Here is a 20187-nt window from a genome sequence, read left to right as displayed (position 1 = left end):
CGGTTTCTCTCTGTCCTGTATAACAAGGACAGCAATGACAACAATAATAGTAACAGCAACAATGATGAGCAAAGGCAACAAAAGGAAAAAATGGCCTCCAGGAGCAGTGGATTCATAGTGCCTACCGAGCCCCAGTGATAACCCTGGAGGCAAAAAAAAAAAAAAGACTCATGCCTGAGGCTCCAACATCCCAGGTTTAATCCCCCACACCACCTTAAGGCAGAACTGAGCAGAGCTCTAGTAAAAAAACAGGAAAGAAAGAAAGGAAGGAAGGGAAGGAGGGAGGGAGGAAGGAAGGAAGGAAGAAAGGAAGAGAAAGAAGAAAAGAAAGAAGAAAGTTTCATAAGTGGTGGAGCAGTGGTGCAGGTGTCACTCTTATCTCTTTCTCCCTATCTTCCGTTCTCAGTTTCTGTCTCTATCCCTTCCATATATATATTAAAACTTTCTTTTTGTCATTAGTGATATCGACCAGAGTTTCAACAAAGTCGCTGAACGTGTCTTAATGAGACTGCAAGAGAAACTGAAGGGAGTGGAAGAAGGAACTGTGCTCAGTGTGGGTGGACAAGTGAATCTGCTTATACAACAGGCCATGGACCCCAAAAATCTCAGCCGACTTTTCCCAGGATGGAAAGCTTGGGTGTGACTGTCATATAAATTACCCTTGAATTTAACTTCTGGAAATTATATTACTGCCTTCATTTTTAACTCACCCATTTACTTTGAACTGGGAGTGAGCTATGTACTGGACTTGTAAAAACGTTTAATACTTGTTTTATTCATCTGAAGTTGTTTTAATAGTCACAGGAAACATCTCTTATCTCACATTTCATTCATGCTCTTATTTGTAAGCTATACATTGATTTTTTTTTCTTCTCAAATATATACTTGTATTATTTTTTAGTAAAACAGGACTAAATGCAATTGCTGAAGATAGAAGTGACAGGAATATTACTGACAATTTTTCCTTAAGTATGAACAAATTTAATTACAGTGTTTTCCACATGTAAGATAAGTTATTGGCATTAGTATATAAAAGGAAAGAGTTTACAAATTGTAGCCATATATGTCATGATTAAAAATAAGCAGCACTATTGTAGGCTGGGCATGTGGCTTAATGGAGGACTACATACTTTGCATGTGAGAGGGGTTGGATGGTGGCATACCTGGTTGAGCACATGTTACAGTGAGTAAGGACCCTGGTTCAAGCCCCTAGTCCCCACCTGCAGGGGGAAACTTCAGTGAAACAGTGTTGCAGGTGTCTTTCTGTCTCTCCCTCCCTCCCTCCCTCCTTTGCTTCTCCCCTCCCACTCTCTCCCTCCTTCTCTCTTTCCATTCTCAATTTCAAATAAATTTTTAAAAAAGAAAGAAAAGAGCTAAGAGATAACTTACTTGGTATAAAACACACTTTACTATGCACAAGAACCTGGGATTGAGCCCAAGTACCATACTGATGCACGATAAAGAGAAGGCACCAGGGGAGACTCCACTGATGGTGGGTTAGAGTGTGTGCATGCGTATGTGTGTATATGTGTACATGTAGTTAAAAAAATTATATATATATTGACCTGGTGCCACTAAAAAACAATCACCAAGAAAAAAAGGGGGGAACAATATAGGATACAAAGCAGTATTTAAGAAATGCTTAATTTCAGTAGCAAGATCACCTACTATTATAAAAGGAATAATGAAATTGTTATGCTATTGAGAACAAACTTCTAAGGGCAAGTATGGTTCTGTTTCTTTTTAAATGTATATTGGAATTTTCATCTTTCTTACAAGATAAAGATGTATCACTATCTTTAAAGCTTTACATTATATTTCTGTGATGCCTTCAGTTCTGTTTTTTAATTCATGAACATCTCTCATTCCTTACTCATCTCTCATCACTTAGCTCATTAAACTATTCATTGTGCTTCTCCTTTCAAAAATTACTTTCTAATACTTTCATTCTTCAGATTTGTTTCATTATGTCTTTAAAAAAATTTTTTTTTGTCATTTTCAGGCCCTAGAGATAACTCCGTGGGTGGTTTCCCTGCATTGCCACGCATAGGGCCCAAGTTCTAGCCCCAGCACCACATGGGGGAAGAGGGGTGGCAGAGGAAAGTATGCTGCTGGGGCTAGAACTTGGGCACAGCACAGTGAAATTATGTAAATGTGAGGATCCATATCCACCAATCGTTAGATAAAAGTCTAAAAAAAAAAAACAACTTTTCATTTTCTTTAAGACTTTTTAACATGAGATAGAACCAGAGCGTCATTCTAGCACATACAGTGCTAGGGATCAAAGTGAGGACAAGCTACACACAAACCAGTGCTCTGCCCAGTGCGCCACCACCTGAGCTGCTTCATCTGTTGTCACTAGTCTTTATAAAGGTCTTTATTTTGTAGATTGTCTAGTAGTTCTGCTAAATCAAGTTTGGTTGTTTTTATCTGTGGATTTTTGTATTTGGTTCTTGAGAGTTATTCTTATTTTGCATTTCAAATGCCAAAGTTATCTTTGTGTATCTTTCACTTTTATTTATCATTACTGAGCTGACAGCCCTGCAGACTGACTTTTTTCTAAGACAGAGAGACACAAAGACAGAAACAGAGAGAAAGATGCATCACCAACATTTCCCTCAGTGCAATGGGGCTGGACTGGAAACTGGGTCATGCCCATAAAAAGCAAACACACAATCCAAGTGAGCTATCTTTCTGGCCCAGTATATCTTTTTTCTTACAAGCAGCCTATGTGAACACTTGGGTATAGTAATAATTTTTTTATGACCGTAATAAAGGAATATAGCAAGATTAAATTTTTTTAGTCAAGAAAGTCTTGGTATCTTCATTGATGGTATTAAGAAATTATCACCTAGTTAACAGTATGATAATGAATTGAAAGCTTGTTAATTGATATGTCTTATGAATTTTCCATGTAATTGTTAATGTATTCATCAGTCTTGAGTGGTATGCCATGAGACCCCTGTCTTATTCAAATACTCTTACTAATGCCCTTGAAACTTAGCAGATTTACAGATAAAAACTGTAATTTACAAGTAAAAAAAAAAGTTTTTTGATAATCTTAAACACTGTCTAGAGCTGAAAAGTATACAGAAATGTATCAGGTACAATTGAGGAGTGGTTAGATTTTTAAAATATTGATTTTACCATACTTGTTGTATACTTAGTATACTGAGTACTGGCTATACATTATATACAGCATCTCTAATCTTTGTGTGACTAGTGATGTTATACCACTATACAGGTATAGAGTTATACCCCTATACAGGTATAGAATGTGAAGTTTGGGGAAATACAATAATTTCCCAAAGTCAGTAAATTGCAGTTATGTGTTATATATGGATAATCTTTAACTTGGACAGATTTCAGGTGAGTTGAAGTGAAGCTACTAGAAGTGATAATAAATTATAGATTAAGGCATCTTGGCCATATCGTGGTATATAATAACCATTTTATGTTCTAGTTATACCATGCCAAAGTTATACTGCTACTCAGTGGTACATAAAACCATCACTATTATACACCCTTGGAAATGTTGTAAGTTTAAATATTATCTAAACCAAATTAAAATGAAAAACTGAGTTTCTTAAAGATTAAAGCCAGCTAATCTTTAAAAAAAGTATAAAGCTAATAAACTGAATTGAAATATAAATATATGTGCCATTTCAAGTATTTTAATTGCACCTTCATGAAACTGTATAATATGTAAATTTATTTTACTTCTATCGAATGTTACTACTGTTCAGTTACCAGAATTCTGTTACACTGTTACATATTTTTGAATAAATAATCCTAAAAGAAGCTATGTGGTGATGCATTAGTTTTATTCAAATATTTGAATATTTTGTGTGCCAGGCATGGTGCTAGTTCATAAAGAGATGGTAGTGAGTCACCAGGAATGGTGGAGTTATGCAGGCACCAAGCCTCAGCGAAAATAAAAGGAACAAAGGAAGGAAGTTATATGCAAACACTAGGAAACATTTTGGTGTAGTTTTCCAATGACTTAATATTAAAAGACAGGGAACTATACCTGCAGCACAGTTCCACAGCTGGTGAAGTTTTCCCTCTGCAATTGGGTATGGTGGGCTTGGACCTGGGTCCTCATGCCTGGTAATGTGTACCCTCTGTGGGGTGAACTACCACCCAACCCCTATATTTCTTAAACATTTTTCAAATATCTGACCTGAAAATACTTTTTTAAAGGGGTGATCAGCTATGTGCAAGCTTATTTTAAGTAACTCCACTGTAAACCTACCTTGTTAAGTGAGTTTCATAGATATTGCATGCACATTCATGGTATGGAAAGGACAAAAATAAGTAACAGCTAGGCAATGCTGCCTATCTTAAAGGAATAAATAATAACCAATGCTACATAAAGTCCTCCGGAATAGAAGATCCCATTGTATGAAGTCATAAAATTTTATATTAAGATTTTTAAGAAAAATGAAGATCTACCACCTCTGACTTCAACTAAATCAACACTAGCAGTGCTGCCATGCTACATTATGCTGCTACTGACTTGTTCTGCAGATTCTTGCCAGAGACAACAAGCTTGAGATGTCAACCTCCAAACTCCTCTAATGTGGTGAGATCTTTCCTAACAAAAGGGATTACCTAGTTCCATTTCAGATGGCATGTTATCCAACAACATTATAGTTAATAGATACAGGCTAGGGCCTTGGATACTGGGTACATGTGTACATGTTTCCATAAGCAAAGGGCAATTATATAACTCAAAGTAAAAGTGCTTACTAGCCCTCTGTTATTAGACTTAGACCTAATAAGCTTAGGAACCTAGTAGAAGGACCTGAAGAAGGCATCATAGATTCTCTAACCAATTAGACCTAATAAGCCAGGCAAACTAGTAGAAAGGCCCAAAGAAGGCAGACCCCATAAACCTAATACAAGTTTGGATACAACAAATGACAATGCTTTAACAACAGGGAGAAAGTCTAAGCTTGTCAGATAAAGAAAGGACTATAAAGGCTGGATAAGGGAAAGAGACTGGCTCATTTAATGATGGTCTTATACGAGACCACCCCATCATCTGGGGCCCTAACTAGGGAATCAGATTCCCACCCAGATATGATGGGCTTAGACCTCTAATCTCTTTCTCCACTATCACTAGTCACTTCCATCAGAAACGTCATCTTAAGCCCTTTCTTGGGCCACTCTAGGAACTTGACCTCCCTGTATAAGGATTGCCCCACTCATAAGGGAGGCTGAGTCATCCTACTCTGCCACTCTGGTCCTGAAATGAATGCAGCCTAGAATATTCCCAGCTGTGACCATGAACTGCAAGGTCACACTGACAAGTACTCAGAGGTTACACAGGATCCTGTGCTAAATATGAATATATAGGCCCTGGGTCAGGTTGATGGAGTAAATAGTTAATTTTATTCATAGATTTTCTTCAAGTTTGGGAACTACTCTGCCCTAATCCAACTTTCTAGTCCCACTCTCAACTCTGACACTATCTTCCCAGACAATCTTTTTGTCCAAATTTATGTTAGCTATCAAACCCAAGCAAAAACTATGAAAGTTATGGGCCCTAGTAGCATACCTAAAATAGACTTCCTTGCTTCTCACCCTAAGATCCCTATTCTCATCTGCTCTATCCCTACTTTTTGGTTCCTGTTCATTAATTAATCTTTCAGCTACCAAGTTGCAGATACTATCATTCCATCCTGACTTCCATAAGCAAATGACCTACCAATGTGTCCCAGAGCCTCACCTCTCCAGAGCCCTAACCCACTAAGGAAAGATAGAAACAGGCTGGGGGTATGGATCGGCCTGCCAATGCCCAAGTCCAGCATAGAAGCAATTACAGAAACCAGAACCCCCATCTTCTACACCCCAAAAAGAATTTTGGTCCATAAATCCAGAGGGGGAGAAATGATAAAGGCAGCTGACTCTGAAACTCAATTCCATCAGGACCTAGAGAGAGAAGAGGAAGGACATTCAGAAGCAGTAATAGATGTGGATGTGACTTAGGAGGGATGAGCAAAGTAGGACCATAGGGGGAAAAAAGTCAAGTATGTATAAATATAGACAGATAGCTTTAGAAGTAACAATCAATCCATATCTCCAGCCTTGGGAAGAACTACTATAGCTTCTGATGGAGGAAATGTGAATACAGAACTCCAGTGGTGGGAACAGTGCAGAATTATACCGGTTACTTAGATTTTTTTTTTTTTTGCCTCCAGGGTTATTGCTGGGGTTCAGTGCCTGCATCATGAATCCACTGCTCCTGGAGGCCATTTTTTTCTCCTTTTGTTGCCCTTGTTGTTGTAGCTTGTTGCGGTTCTTACTGTTGTTGATGTCGTTCATTGTTGGATAGGACAGAGAGAAATGGAGGGAGGAGGGTAAGACAGAGAGGGGGAAAGAAAGACACCTGCAGACCTGCTTCACCGCCTGTGAAGTGACGCCCCTGCAGGTGGGGAGCCGGGGCTCGAACCGGGGTCCTTGCGCCGGTCCTTGCGCCAGTCCTTGCGCTTTGCGCTACCTGCGCCTAACCCGCTGCGCTACCGCCTGACCCCCACTTAGAATTTTTAAATCAATATTGTTACTAATAAAATTTTTTTAAATGAAGATCAATATAATTTATGAGCAAAAGTCAGTTCCATTACCACTAAATGGCATCATTTAGTAAAATTAGAATTTAAAAGTTATCACATCAAATGTGCAAAAAGACCATGCGAAAAAATTCAATACTCATTCATGATAAAATCTTATTAAACTAGAAATAAAAGGAAAATCTTCAAATTCTTAAAGGAAAGTTATGGAGAACTTATAGCCACACATTATATTTAATGGTCAAAGAATAAATGTTTTCTCCTAAGATCCAGAACAAGGCAAGGATGTCTACAGTTCTATTCATTATTGAATTGGGGTTTCTAACAATGCAAATAAGACAGAGATAAAATACTTTGTTTGAAAATGAGCAGGTATAATTATTTTCATTTGCATATAGCAAGGTCATCTACACAGAAAATTCTAGTAATTGTGTAATTTTAAAAAGTGCAGGGACCGGGGGTCGGGCAGTAGCACAGCAGGCTAATGCATATAGTGCAAAGCGCAGGGACCAGCGTTAAGAATCCCGGTTTGAACCTCAGGCTCCTCACCTACAGAAGGGGTCGCTTCACAAGCGGTGAAGCAGGTCTGCAGGTGTTTCTTTCTCACCCCCTACCCTTCTCTCTCTGTTTCTCTCTGTCCTATCCAACAACAACAATGGCAACAATAACGACAACAACAAGAGCAACAAAATGGGTGGAAATTGCCTCCAGGAACAGTGGGCACCGAACCCCAGCAATAACCCTGGAGGCAAAAAAAAAAAAAAAAAACTTGACTATATGCAAGGCAAGGCAGTTGAACTATCTTGCTAGCTCTCATCAATATTGTTAAGATAGCATTTTCAAACTGATATAATCAATTCATTCTATCAAAATCCATCCAGACACATATATTTTTATTTTAAAATTTAACAGCCTATAAAGTGTCTACTGAAATGCAAAGGAACATGGATAAGTAGCATTTCTTTTTTATTTAAGTGTCTTTTCTTTTCTTTTTTGTCTCCAGGATTATCACTGGGGCTCAGTGCCTGCACCATGAATCCACTGCTCCTGGAGGTTGTTTTTTCCCCTTTTGTTGCCCTTGTTTTATTGTTGTTGTTATTGTTGTTATTGCTGTTGTGTTGTTCATAGGGCAGAGAGAAGTCGAGAGATGAGGGGAAGACAGAGAGAGGGAGAAAGACACCTGCAGACCTGCTTCACCGCCTGTGAAGCAACCCCCCCACCCCCGCAGGTAGGCTCAAACCCAGATCCTTATGCCCGTCCGTGCCCACAGCGCCATTTGCGCAACCGGTTGCGCTAATGCCCGCCCCCCCCTTTTTAAAAAGATTTTATTTATTCATGAGAAAGATAAGAGGAGAGAAGAAGAACCAGACATCACTCTGGTACATATACTGCCAGGTATTGAACTCAAGAGGCTCATGCTTGAAAGACTGCTTTAACCACCACGCCACCTACAGTAAGTAGTATTTCTATAAAGCCAAATATACAAATCAATTAAGCAGGATAAGTAATTCAGAAACAGACACAAATACCTATCTGCTTTTCAGCAAAGGTTCTGAGATAACACAAAAGGCAAGAAAACATAAAATAGCTTTTAAAAAAAGAAAATGAATTTCAAATTTTCCCAGTATGATACATGCAAATAAGTTGGAATAGGGGGCCGGGCGGAGGCACACCTGGTTAAGTGCACATAGTAGACAGCACAAGGACAGGAACAAGGACCCAGGTTCGAGCCCCTACTTCCCACCTGCAGGGGGTCTGGTGAAGCAAGTCAGCAGGTGTCTATCTTTCTCTCTCCCTATCTCCCACTCCCCTCTCAATTTCCGTCTGTCCTACCCAATAAAATGGAAAAAAATGGCCTCCAAGAGCAGTAGATTCGTAGTGTCAGCACCGGGCCCCAGCAATAACTCTGGAAGCCAAAAAAAAAGAAAAAAGAAAAAGAAAAAAAAACAACGTGGAACAAATTATGTATTTACATGTGAGAATTAATCTTGTCTAAGCAAGAATCTCCTAGACAAGACACTAAAAGCATGAGTTACAGAAGAGAAAACTGGACCAGAGAAACTATTTTTGGCCACCATAGTGTTTATGCAATTAGCCCATGAACAAAGCAGTCATGACACTAAGGATGGTAACCACAGGCCTTATTACACAACTAATGTAGCTACTTCCCACTGCTGAATATTAGTCCTAGGGATTGATGCCAGACATTGTTATGACACATATAATTTTTAAATGAGTGACTAATCAGTCATTTGGTAGCAACATGATTACATTAAACCCATTCTGCCTCTCCTAGAGTTTGATTTACTTATGCATTTCTCATGAATAGAGTAGACTAGAACAAGAGTGGTGACATCTGAGACATTCTAGAATAAAAGATACTATAGTTTCTTACTTGCTCTCTCTTGGATTGCTTACTTATCTGCAATATGAGGACAGTGAAGTAGTACTATGGATGGCCAAATGTCAAAGAACTGAAGCCTGCTGAACAACCCTCTGTGTGGGCATTTCACAAATTGACTTCACACAAGAGTTAAGCAGGTAAGACAAGTAAGTAAGCAGAAAATAAAAGAAAAGAGGTTGGTGGTGAAGGAAAATAATGAGATTAAGGAAGAAATACAATATATTTGTTGGCTGTAGGGTAAATTGGAAAAGAAATGTGCTAGGCCTGAGTAGTATAATAAGAAGACAATCTAAAGGTGTTTTACACTTGAACATATTTATTTGTGACTATTAATAATACGAATTTCTCAGCATAACAGAATAAAGTCTACATTTCCCGTGGCCACTATATTATGATGTTCTATTTCTGTTTAATCTTCCTAACTTATGTAAGCTAGATTCTGTGCCAAGTATATATGTCATTCCAATCTGAATAAACTATTGACTGACTAGAGCTCAAAAGATTATTTTATATTTCATAAGTGTAATCAGGTGTTACTCTAGTAAAACTTTGGTCTTCAAACATATTTTCATAGGAAGTATGTAGCATTCCAATTTCATCTGACAAATCTTCATAGCGATACATTTTTTTCTGTGCTGGAGTAAACCTGAAAGCTAGAGATGAATAACATGATTACAAAGATGCCAGATAGGACAAGATACATCTGAGATGCTATGTCAGGGAAGGTCTATTCCACATCTTTTTCATCACTCTTAGAGCAGCTATCTTTATACCCTACTTAACTGAAACTATAAATTCCTTAATTCTCTAAGTCCACCCTACTTTAAAATTTTTTCTTTATTTATTTATTGGATAGAGACAGCCAGAAATTGAGACGGAAGGGGGTGATAGAGAGGGAGAGAGACAGAGAGACACCTGCAGCCCTGCTTTACCACTTGCAAAGCTCTCCCCCTGCAGGTGGGGACAGGGGGCTCGGACATGGGTTCTTGTGCATTATAACATGTGCACTTATTCAGGTGCGCCACCACTCGGCCCCAGTCTACCCTACTTTTCACTACCATATTTCATCATCTATTTTACAGAAGACTCTGCAGGACTTGAGTCTGAGGTCTTCTCTACTGCAATCTAAATGTGTGATTTGGGGGAAGTTAATAATTTCTCAAGTCCTACAAAACAGATTTAATTGCAGTAGCTTCCTTTTTTTTTTTTTTTTTGGTAAGAATGAGGTGGTATATTTAAAGAACATGTATGTCAGTTACGATTCTCATTTAGTTGGTGCTTCAGAATTAACTATCAGTTGGCAGTTGTTCATGCCCAAACGAAGAAAACCTCTCTCTTAGAGTAAATTTTCCAAAATTGCTCTGGATTTGGAATTCCTTTGACTTCTTGATGAAATGGGATGCATTCCCTCCCCCCCTCTCTCCCCAACACCAGCATCTTCAGTGTAGTACCTTCCACTGACTTCAATTGACTCCATTGAAAAGACCATATCAATGCCCATGTCCAACAGAGAAAAAATTACAGAAGCCAGACCTCCCACCTTCTGCACCCCATAAAGATCTTTGGTCCATATTCCCAGAGGGAAAAAGAATAGGGAACCACAAATGGAGGGATGGGATACATAACTCTGGTGGTGGGAATTGTTTTTTTATTTTATTTTTAATGTTTATTCATTTATTCATTTATTTATTTATTTATGTATTCCCTTTTGGTGCCCTTGTTGTAGTTATTATTGTTGTTGTTGATGTCTTTGTTGTTGGATAGGACAGAGAGAAATGGAGAGAGGAGAGGAAGCCGGGGGTGAGGGGGGGAGAAAGACACCTGCAGACCTGCTTCACCGTGAAGCGACTCCCTTGCAGGTGGGGAGCTGGGGGCTCGAACCGGGATCCTTACGCCGGTCCTTGCGCTTTGTACCACATGTGCTTCACCCACTGTGCCACCACCCAAGTCCCGGCAGTGGGAATTGTACCCCTCTTATCCCATAATCTTGTCTATCATTATTAAATCACATATATATATATATATATATATATTTCCTCCAGGGTTATTGCTGGGCTCGGTGCCTGCACCATGAATCCACCGCTCCTGGAGGCCATTTTTCCCCCTTTTTGTTGCCCTAGTTGTTGTAGCCTCGTTGCGGTTATTATTGCCATTGTTGACGTTGCTTTGTTGTTGGATAGGACAGAGAGAAATGGAGAGAGGAGGGGAAGACAGAGAGAGAGGGGAGAGAAAGATAGACACCTGCAGACCTGCTTCACCGCCCGTGAAGCGACTCCCCTGCAGCTGGGGAGCCAGGGGCTCAAACCGGGATCCTTACGCCGGTCCCTGCACTTTGCGCCACGTGCGGTTAACCCACTGCACCACCGCCCGACTCCCTAACTTATATTTTTTTAAAAAGAAAGACATATGTATGCCATGTGCACAAAAATAAAAAAAGTTTTTGCTTGCTCTTACTACTTTTCCAATTATACTTTTTCAATTTAATTTAATTTTATTTATTGAATAGAGACAGAGAGAAATCAAGAGGGATCGGGGAGATAGTGAGGAAGAGAGGCAGAGAGACACCTGCAGCCCTTCTTCACCACTTGCAAAGCTTTCCCCCTTCAGGTGGGGACTAGGGGCTTGAACCCAGGTCCTTGAGCATTGTAACACATGTGCTCAACCACGTGCACCACCACCCGGCCCTGACTTTTACAATTATCATGCTACATCTTCCTTTCTTTTCAAAGTAGGATTGGAGAGATAGCATAATGGTCATACAAAAAAGGCTTCAGTGCCTGAAGCTCAATCCTCACCATCACCATAAACCAAAGCTAAGAGTGCTCTACTTAAAAAAACAAAAATTTATTTTTTCAAAGTAATCACACTTAGTTCAGTAATTGATAGTTTGTGTGTCTATTTACCTGTAATTCTTCTTTTTAGTGTTTATTTATTATTAAATAGAGACAGGAGACATTGAGAGGAGAGGGGGAGATAGAGAAGGAGACAGACAGAGAGACACCTGCAGCCCTGCTTCACCACTTGTGAAGCTTTCCCCCTGCAGGTAGGGACCAGGGGCTTGAACCTGCGTCCTTGTGCACTGTAATGTGTGTGCTTAACCAGGTGTGCCACCACCTGGCCCCTTACCTGTAAGTCTTTTGTATTTTTTTATTTGTCATTATGAACATAGTGGAGAATCACTAGCAAACAAAACAGCTCTCTAGTGAAGATATTTACTTAAATCTGTTATCCAGGCCATTAAATCCATTAAGCTCTTGAGGTAGAAGCTATAGAGTTATGTTAGGACAGACAAGAGACCAGAGATGCTTGATTGTTCCAGAGTCAGGGAAAGTTGGATATAATAAGGATGGAATGCTAGGTCAGATAGAGAAGGCCATCGTAAAGTTAAAATTTTATTGTAAGTGTGATGGAGAATTAAAGTAATGAGGGCCAGAGGTGGTGCACTGGGTTAAGCACGCACACTGTGAAGGGCAAGAACCCGGTTTGAGCCCCTGGCTCCCCACCTGCAGGTATGCAGGTGTCTATCTTTCTCTCTTCCTCTCTATCTTCCCCTCCTCTCTCAATTTCTTTCTGTCCTATCCAAAAAATTGGAGTGAAAAAATGACCTCGGGAGCAGTGGATTTGTGGTGCTGGCACCAGGCTCCAGCAATAACCCTGGAGGCTATATATATAATTAAAAAGAGGGAATTAAAATAGTCATAGTTAAGAGGGTGAGTTGTGGAGCTAGCTTGCTTCAATTCAAACCTCTGCCTTCACAGGAACTATGTGATATGGAACATGTGACTTGGCAGCTCTGTTCACTTATAAAATGCAGATAACAGGGGCCGGGCAGTAGAGCACATTCTGGCTGATGGCTCCCCACCTGCAGGGCGATCGCTTCACAAGCGGTGAAACAGGTCTTCAGATGTCTGTCTATCTCTTTCCCTCCTCAATTTCTCTCTGCCCCATCCAACAACAGCAATAATAAGAACAACAAGGGCAACAAAAATGGGAAAAATGGCCTCCAGGAGCAGTGGAGTCTTAGTGCAGGCATGAGCCCCAGCAATAACCCCAGAGGCAAAAATAAAAATGCAGATAACAGAACTTGTCCCCACTGTGATGTTCTAAAGATCAAATGGCTCAATTTTATAAAGCCCTTTTTTCTATAAAGCCATTTAAGCTTGCCTTTGCACACAGTAATTGCTAAGAAAGTGTTAAATAAATTGAAGTGTTTTAATTGTGATTATTTAAATTTATAAATTAGGGGCTGGTGTGGTGGTGTACCAGGTTGAGCACACATTTTACAGGGTGCAAGCACCCAGGTTCGAGCCCCCTAGTCTCCACCTGCAGGGGGAAAGCTTTGCAAGTAGTGAAGCAGTGTTTCAGGTGTCTCTCTTACCTCTCTACCTCTCTATCTCCCCATCATCTCAATTTCTGACTGTCTCTATCCAATAAATTAAAAAATTAAAAATTAATTTATAAATTATACGACACATAAATATAAATTTATAAAAGATCACTATGTCTTATATGGAGAATCTACTATTATAGAGAACTGCAGAGGAATGCTGGCAACTTGTACTGTTTTAGTAGTGAGTTTGAGATAAATGGCTAATGCTAATGAAATTTATAGACTCATATAATACTTATAGAGTACAAATCATGGGCCAGACACTAGAATAGCATTTCATACTGTCTACCAACAGTCCGTGAGCTACGTAGTCTTTTTGTTTGTTTCTTTTTCTTTGGTGGGGAAGGTTAGTCACTGGGCTTTCACTGCTCTGGGATGAAAGGGAAAGACAAAAAGAAAAGAAAGGGCCAGGTAGTGGTGCACTTAGTTAAGAACATACATTACAGTGTGCAAGAACCCAGGTTCAAGCCCCACTGGTCCCCACCTTTATAGGGAAAGCTTTAGGAGTGGTGAAGAAGGGATGCAGGTCTCTCTCTCTCTCTATCTCTCGCTCCTTCTCTCTCTCTCTCTTCCCTCTACCTCCCCTCTCCATTTCTCTCTGTCTCTATCCAATAATAAATAGATAAATAAAACACATACATCTTTTTAAGAAAGAAAAAGAAGTGGTCCGGGAAGTGGCATAGTGAATGAAGCAATGGATTCTCAACCATGAGGTCCTGAGTTTGATTCCCGGCAACACATGTACCATGTGACATCTGGTTCTTTTTCTCTTCCTATCTTTCTCATGAATGAATAAATAAATTCTTTAAAAAGAAAAAAAGAAAGAAAGAAAGAAAGAAAGAAAGAAGAAAGTGAGAGTACCAAAGCTTATCCCAATGTCCTTGGGGCCATGGGCTTAAACCTAGGTTGCCAATATAGGCATCTTCCCAGGTGAGCTATCTCACCAGCCTTAGATAGGTACTATTTTATTCTCATTTTATAGATAGGAAACTGAGCTAGTAACTTACCAAGTATCGTACAGAACCAAAATCTAGACCAGGCAATCTGAATTAGCATGCCATAATTATAACCTCTCTGCTTTAGTGCCACTCACATATAATAGTAGGACAGGACTCATATACTCAGGTAATACAAAAACCACAATTGTTTAGAATTATCAATATTTTTTAAATGGTGATTTCACCTTTTTAAAAAATATTTGGGGGTCGGGCCGTGGCGCAGTGGGTTAAGCGCATGTGGCGCAAAGCGCAAGTACCGGCATAAGGATCCCGGTTCAAGCTCCCGGCTCCTCACCTGCAGGGGAGTCGCTGTGAAGCAGGTCTGCAGGTGTCTATCTTTCTTGTCCCCTCTCTGTCTTCCCATCCTCTCTCCATTTTTCTCTGTCCTAGCCAACAACGAACAACATCAACAATGGCAATAATAATAACCACAACGAGGCTACAACAAAAGGGGAAAAAATGACCTCCAAGAGCGGTGGATTCACGGTGCAGGCACCAAGCCCAGCAATAACCCTGGAGGGAAAAAAAATTATTTATTCCCTTTTGTTGCCCTTGTTTTATTGTTGTTATTGTTGTCATTGTTGGATGGGACAGAGAGAAATGGAGAGAAGAGGGGAAGAAAGAGGGGGAGAGAAAGATAGACACCTGCAGACTTGCGTCACCGCTTGTGAAGCGACTCCCCTGCAGGTGGAGAGCTGGGGGCTTGAACCGGGATCCTAACGGGGGTCCTTGTGCTTTGCGCCACGTGCACTTAAACTGCTGCGCTACCACCTGACTCCCAGAATTATCAATATTTTTATCTTTATTTATTTATTGGATAGAGATAGCCAGAAATTAGAGGAATAGGAACACAGAAAGAGAGAGAGACAGAGAGACACCTGCAGCACACCTTCACCACTTGTGAAGCTTTCCTCCTGCAGGTGGGGACTAGAGGCTTGAACCTGGGTCCTTGCACACTGTAACATGTGCACTCAGCCAGGTGCACCATCACTCGGCCCCTAGAATTGTCAAATTTCTTGGGTAAGATGATACACTTCTTTAACATGCTATCACTTTGCAGTTCAGTGTTGTAGATTTCTGGAAGGAAAATCACAGCACAGAATCTAAAAATATTTCTAACACTTTGAGGCATTTATTTTATGAAATGAAGCTTGCTCATTACACATTATCAAACCATTATATATGTAGTTTTGAAAAAAAAATTTTAGATGGAAATAGAGAGGCAGCAAGAATGGAAGAGGTCACAACACCGAAGCTCAAGCTTGGGTAATGCACATGGCAAAGCAGTATCCTATCTAAGTGAGCTATTATGCTGGCCCTGTATGTAACTGAAAAAGAAAGAGGATTAATTTTTTTAAAAAAACCACCTAGCCCAAGCCCTAAATAAAACAGAAATATTTCCAAATAAACATCTAAAGGTTAAGATTACTTGACAAATTCACACACACACAAATGAATATGAAGTGTTAAAAGCGTCAAAATGTGTACATGTGTGAAATATAGCATATTTCATTTTGTTCTCAAGAATCTCCTATAAAATACTGTTAAATATCACCTACGTTTGAAGTTATCTGAAGAGCCGCTTGTAGCAATTTCTTTCCAGTTCGCAATATACCTAAGCACATTATACAGGTATTTGTAAATTAAAGTGATTTATTAATAAGTTGATTCATTAGTATATACTTAGACTAATTAAAATTCCATTTTCTCTATGGAATCTTGAATGGTGACATATTCACTAGTCCAAATAATTAACTCCTGATGACTTTCCCAGATTGAGTAACTTCCATACACCTAAAGCAAGCCCTAGCACAAGGAGCTGGAGGAGCTATGGAAATGGTGGCCTCCTCTGCCCTATCAGGGCTCTTTGGTCTCCCTATAGCACATGTTGCTTTGTATTCTGATTTATTCCTGCAAGATCAAAGCTTAGTAAAATATCTAAAGATATCAAATTAAAATTTAATTTTCTAAATTTAGTGTATGGATAAAAAACTCGAAAAAGGAAATTTTAGGGGGCTGGATGGTGGCACATCTGGTTGAGCACACATGCTACAACATGCAAGGACCCGGGTTTGAGCCCCTTCCTGGTCCTCACCTGCAAGGGGGGAAAGCTTTGTGAATAGTGGAGCAGTGCTACAAGTGTCTCTCTTTCTTTCTCCCTCTTTTTTTTTTTTTTTTTTGCCTCCAGGGTTATTGCCAGGGCTCAGTGCCTGCACCACAAATCCACTGCTCCTGGAGGCCATTTTTTCCCTTTTGTTACCCTGGTTGTTTCACCATTGTTGTGGTTATTATTATCGCTGTTATTGATGTCGTCGTTGCCAGGTAGGACAGAGAGAAATGGAGAGAGGAGGGGAAGACAGAGAGGGGGAGAGAAAGACAGACACCTACAGACCTGCTTCACCACCTGTGAAGCGCCTCCCCTGCAGGTGGAGAGCCGGGAGCTCTAACCGGGATCCTCCCGCCGGTCCCTGGGCCTTGCACCACATGCACTTAACCCACTGGGCTACTGCCCGACCCCCTTTCTTTCTCCCTCTTTACGTCCCCCTACCCTCTTGATTTCTGGCTGTCTCTATCCAATAAGATAATAAAAAAAATTAAAAAGGAAAATTCAAGAGAAAACAGTAAAGTTTCTCCTTGGTTTTGGTTGTTGTCCCTGATGTGTCCACGTAAATTTATAGTGTGTTCTTTATGATCTTTGAGCAATAGTGTCTTTGCTGTGTCTAGTAAACATGAGATTACAAAACTCAAGTAGCGCACATGCAACTACCACTTCAACTCCCTAAACAGAATGAAATGAAATAAGGGTAGACTGAGAAGAGGTAGAACAGGGAAGGGCAAGATTTGAAGAATTATGAAAATAAAGGGAAAGCAGGTTTCTGGTGATTTATTCCATTTCATTTAAGTTCAGTTCAGTTTCCCTCTTTTCCAAGGTTCTTTTAAACTGCAGCCAAGAAATCAGATAAAGAGTTAGGTGCAGCAAGTGCTGAGTGGGAGCTGGCAATTATAAACAATAAGGAGGATTAGAATTGTCATGTAATTCTAAAGATATTGTCAGCTTCTAAGTGTGTTCATTCCATTTTAATTTCACTCTTTTTTTTTTTTTTTTGCCTCCAGGGTTATCACTGGGGTTTGGTGCCAGAACTACAAATCCATTGCTCCTGGTTGCTTTTTTTTTTTCTTTCCATTTTATTTGATAGGACAGAGAGAAATTGAGAAGGGAGAAGAAAATTGAAAGGGAGAGATAAAGATAGACTCCTGCAGACATGCTTCATCACTCGTGAAGTATCCCCACTGCAGGTGGGGAGCAGGGGCTCGAACCTGGGTCTTTGCACATGTCCTCCCACATAGTGTGCCTAACTAGGTATGCTACCATCACCTGACCCCACCTCTGGTTTACTTTTTATTCCTGAAATTTCTGGTTAACATTGTTAATGGAAGGCATATGTTATCCAACAGTTTTTTTTTATCTTCATTTATTTGATAGAAACAGCTAGAAATCAAGAGGAAATGGAGTAGTATAGAGGGAGAGAGACAGAGAAACACCCGTAGCACTGCTTCACCACTTGTGAAGCTTTCCCCTTGCAGGTGGGGACCAGAGGCTTGAACCTGGGTCCTTTCGCATTGTAACACATGCACTCAACCCCGTGCGCCACCACCTGCTCCCCACAACAGTTTTAAATTAGTATAGGAAAATTCGCTGCTTTTCACTTGGGAAAGAAACTGGCTTGAGAGGGCCCGGGTGGTGGTGCACCTGGTTGAGCACACAAATTACAGTGCACAAGAACCCAGGTTCAAGCGCCCAGTCCCCACCTGCAGGGGAAAGCTTTGCAAGTGGTGAAGCAGGGCTGCAGGTGTCTGTCTCTTTTGCTCTCTGTCTCCCCATTCCCTCTCGTCTTCTGGCTGTCTCTATCCAGTAAATAAATAAAGATAAAAAATGTTTTAAAAAAGAAGCTGGGTGGGATATGGAGATTGGGTGGTGGGAATTGTGTGGAATTGTACCCCTCCTACCCTATGGTTTTGTTAATTAATCATTTCTTAAATTAAAAAAAAGAAGCTGGATTGAATTATTCAGTACCAGTGTTCAACACATTTATGTCATTCTAATTGTCCAACTATTAAAAACTGTCCATAGCTGGGGCCCTAGTTGGGGAATCCTGAGATTCCCAAACAGACATGTTGGGCCTAGACCTCGAATAAAGCTCTCTCTCCATTGTTACCAGTCATCTCTATCAAGAACAACACAATAGAACCCTTTGTGGGCCCCCATAGGACCTTGCCCTCAACTTGGATCAACAATGGTAGAGAATGTTCCATCCCCGAAGGGAGGATGGACAACATACTCTATGCTACACCAGAGGAATATGGGTCCTGATATTAGGGAAGCTTGGAGTATTCCTACTCATGACCACAGAATGTGAACTCAGATCTACAGGGATGCAGAGGTCACATAGGCTCCTAAGCAGAATATGGGCCCCAGATCACATCAAACTGATGGGGTTTACAGTCAACAGTATTTATACACCTTTCCCATATTTGGGAGCTACTCTCTTCCCTGATTTAGCTTTCTAAGTCCTTTTTCCAGCCATGACATCATCTCCCCACACAATAACATGGAACCACCAAGTTATTGCATATCAGATTTCAGGTTCAGGGGAAAGAAAAAAAAAAAAACTAGTATAGCCACAGGCCCTTTGGAATATAACTAAAATATGCCTACTAGCTATCTACAAAATGGAGACTTCCCCGCCCCAGCTCTTCATCTGCACTATTCCAGCCTTTAGGTTCATGATTAGTCAACAACTTGTTTGGCTTCATATGTTAACTCTCTTTTCAGCCACCAGGTTCCAAATGCTAGCATGATGCTGACTACACTTCCCTGGACAGACAACCCCACTAATGTGTCCTGGAGCTCCAATTCCCAAGAACCCCACCCCAATAGGGAAAGAGAGAGGCAGGCTGGGATTATGGATTGACCTGTCAACACCCATGAGCCAGACCTTTCACCTTCTGCATCCCACAATGACCTTGGCTCCTTACTCCCAGAGGGTTAAAGAATAGGAAAGCTATCAGGGGAGGGGGTTGGGATATGGAATTCTGGTGGTGGGAATTGTGTGGAGTTGTAGCCCTCTTATCCTGTGGATTTGTCCATGTTTCCTTTTTATAAATAAATAAATAAAAATCTGTCCATAGATAATGAAGGATACTCGCAAAAGGAAAATGTCAGGCTCTAAAATTCTTTTTTTTTTTAATTTTTATTTTGTTTCCCCCCACTAGGGTTACTACTGGGGGTTGGTACCTGCAAGACAACTCCACCATTCCCAGTGGTCGTTGTGCATGTAATATGCACTGTAATGAGTGTGCCATGGCCTGGCCCTGTGACTCAAATTCTTATCAATAAGTGTCATCAAGCTAGTTAAAAATAATCTAGACATAGACTGGAGGTTGTACTGGAAAGATGGTACTTATTCCTAATGTTGCAGTCAGCAAGAAGGTCCTTGTGAAGGTTGGTCTTGCCAGAAATAATCAGTGGTTTGTGGTTAGTAATGTTACTGCAATATTCCTAAATAACCGTGCTAGTTTTCATTGAAACTTTTGCTGTCTGGGACTCTAATATTAGAACTTGTTCTCTAAGAATTACAAGTTCTTATAAAACTAAACTATGAGTATGCTCAAGTCAGAGAATGAAATGACAGAAGTTATATATAATTTGGAAACCTAAGATGTCTGCATCTTATTTATGTAGTATGTAAGGGTTCCATTTTCTCTTCATCTTTGCCAATACATGCTACTTCCTTTTTTCAGCTATAACCATCTTACTGG

General features: G+C 40.2%; 2 protein-coding genes and 1 long non-coding RNA gene across 7 annotated transcripts in view; 1 reads left to right on the top strand and 2 right to left on the bottom strand.

Annotated features, from left to right (window-relative positions):
* The window catches only part of ATM (ATM serine/threonine kinase), a 121808-nt gene extending 120711 nt beyond the window's left edge, over nt 1–1097 (top strand). For 2 of the 3 annotated variants that reach the window (XM_060180121.1, XM_060180120.1), the window contains one exon: nt 460–1097. In XM_060180121.1, coding sequence (XP_060036104.1) covers nt 460–643 — 184 coding nt within the window. In that variant the 3' untranslated portion in view covers nt 644–1097. The remainder of the gene's footprint in view (nt 1–459) is intronic. The other variant, XR_009546791.1, reaches the window with a different exon arrangement.
* A 366-nt stretch (nt 1098–1463) lies between these two features.
* LOC132535009 (uncharacterized) overlaps nt 1464–20187 on the bottom strand; it is a 45156-nt gene continuing 26432 nt past the window's right edge. Inside the window, exon 2 of the long non-coding RNA XR_009546792.1 lies at nt 1464–1641. This is a non-coding gene — a long non-coding RNA (uncharacterized LOC132535009). The remainder of the gene's footprint in view (nt 1642–20187) is intronic.
* Nucleotides 9284–20187, bottom strand: part of C20H11orf65 (chromosome 20 C11orf65 homolog) — a 45396-nt gene continuing 34492 nt past the window's right edge. For 2 of the 3 annotated variants that reach the window (XM_007539800.2, XM_060180135.1), the window contains 2 exons: nt 15927–15982; nt 9284–9632 (listed from right to left, as the gene is read on the bottom strand). In XM_007539800.2, the coding sequence (XP_007539862.1) occupies nt 9487–9632; nt 15927–15982 (202 nt within the window). In that variant the 3' untranslated portion in view covers nt 9284–9486. The remainder of the gene's footprint in view (nt 9633–15926; nt 15983–20187) is intronic. The other variant, XM_060180136.1, reaches the window with a different exon arrangement.

The sequence above is a fragment of the Erinaceus europaeus genome, chromosome 20, assembly GCF_950295315.1.
Source record: "Erinaceus europaeus chromosome 20, mEriEur2.1, whole genome shotgun sequence".
Taxonomy (NCBI): Eukaryota; Metazoa; Chordata; class Mammalia; order Eulipotyphla; family Erinaceidae; genus Erinaceus; species Erinaceus europaeus.
The sequence above is the reverse complement of the archived record's forward strand: the minus strand, read 5'-3'. Positions and strand labels throughout refer to the sequence as shown.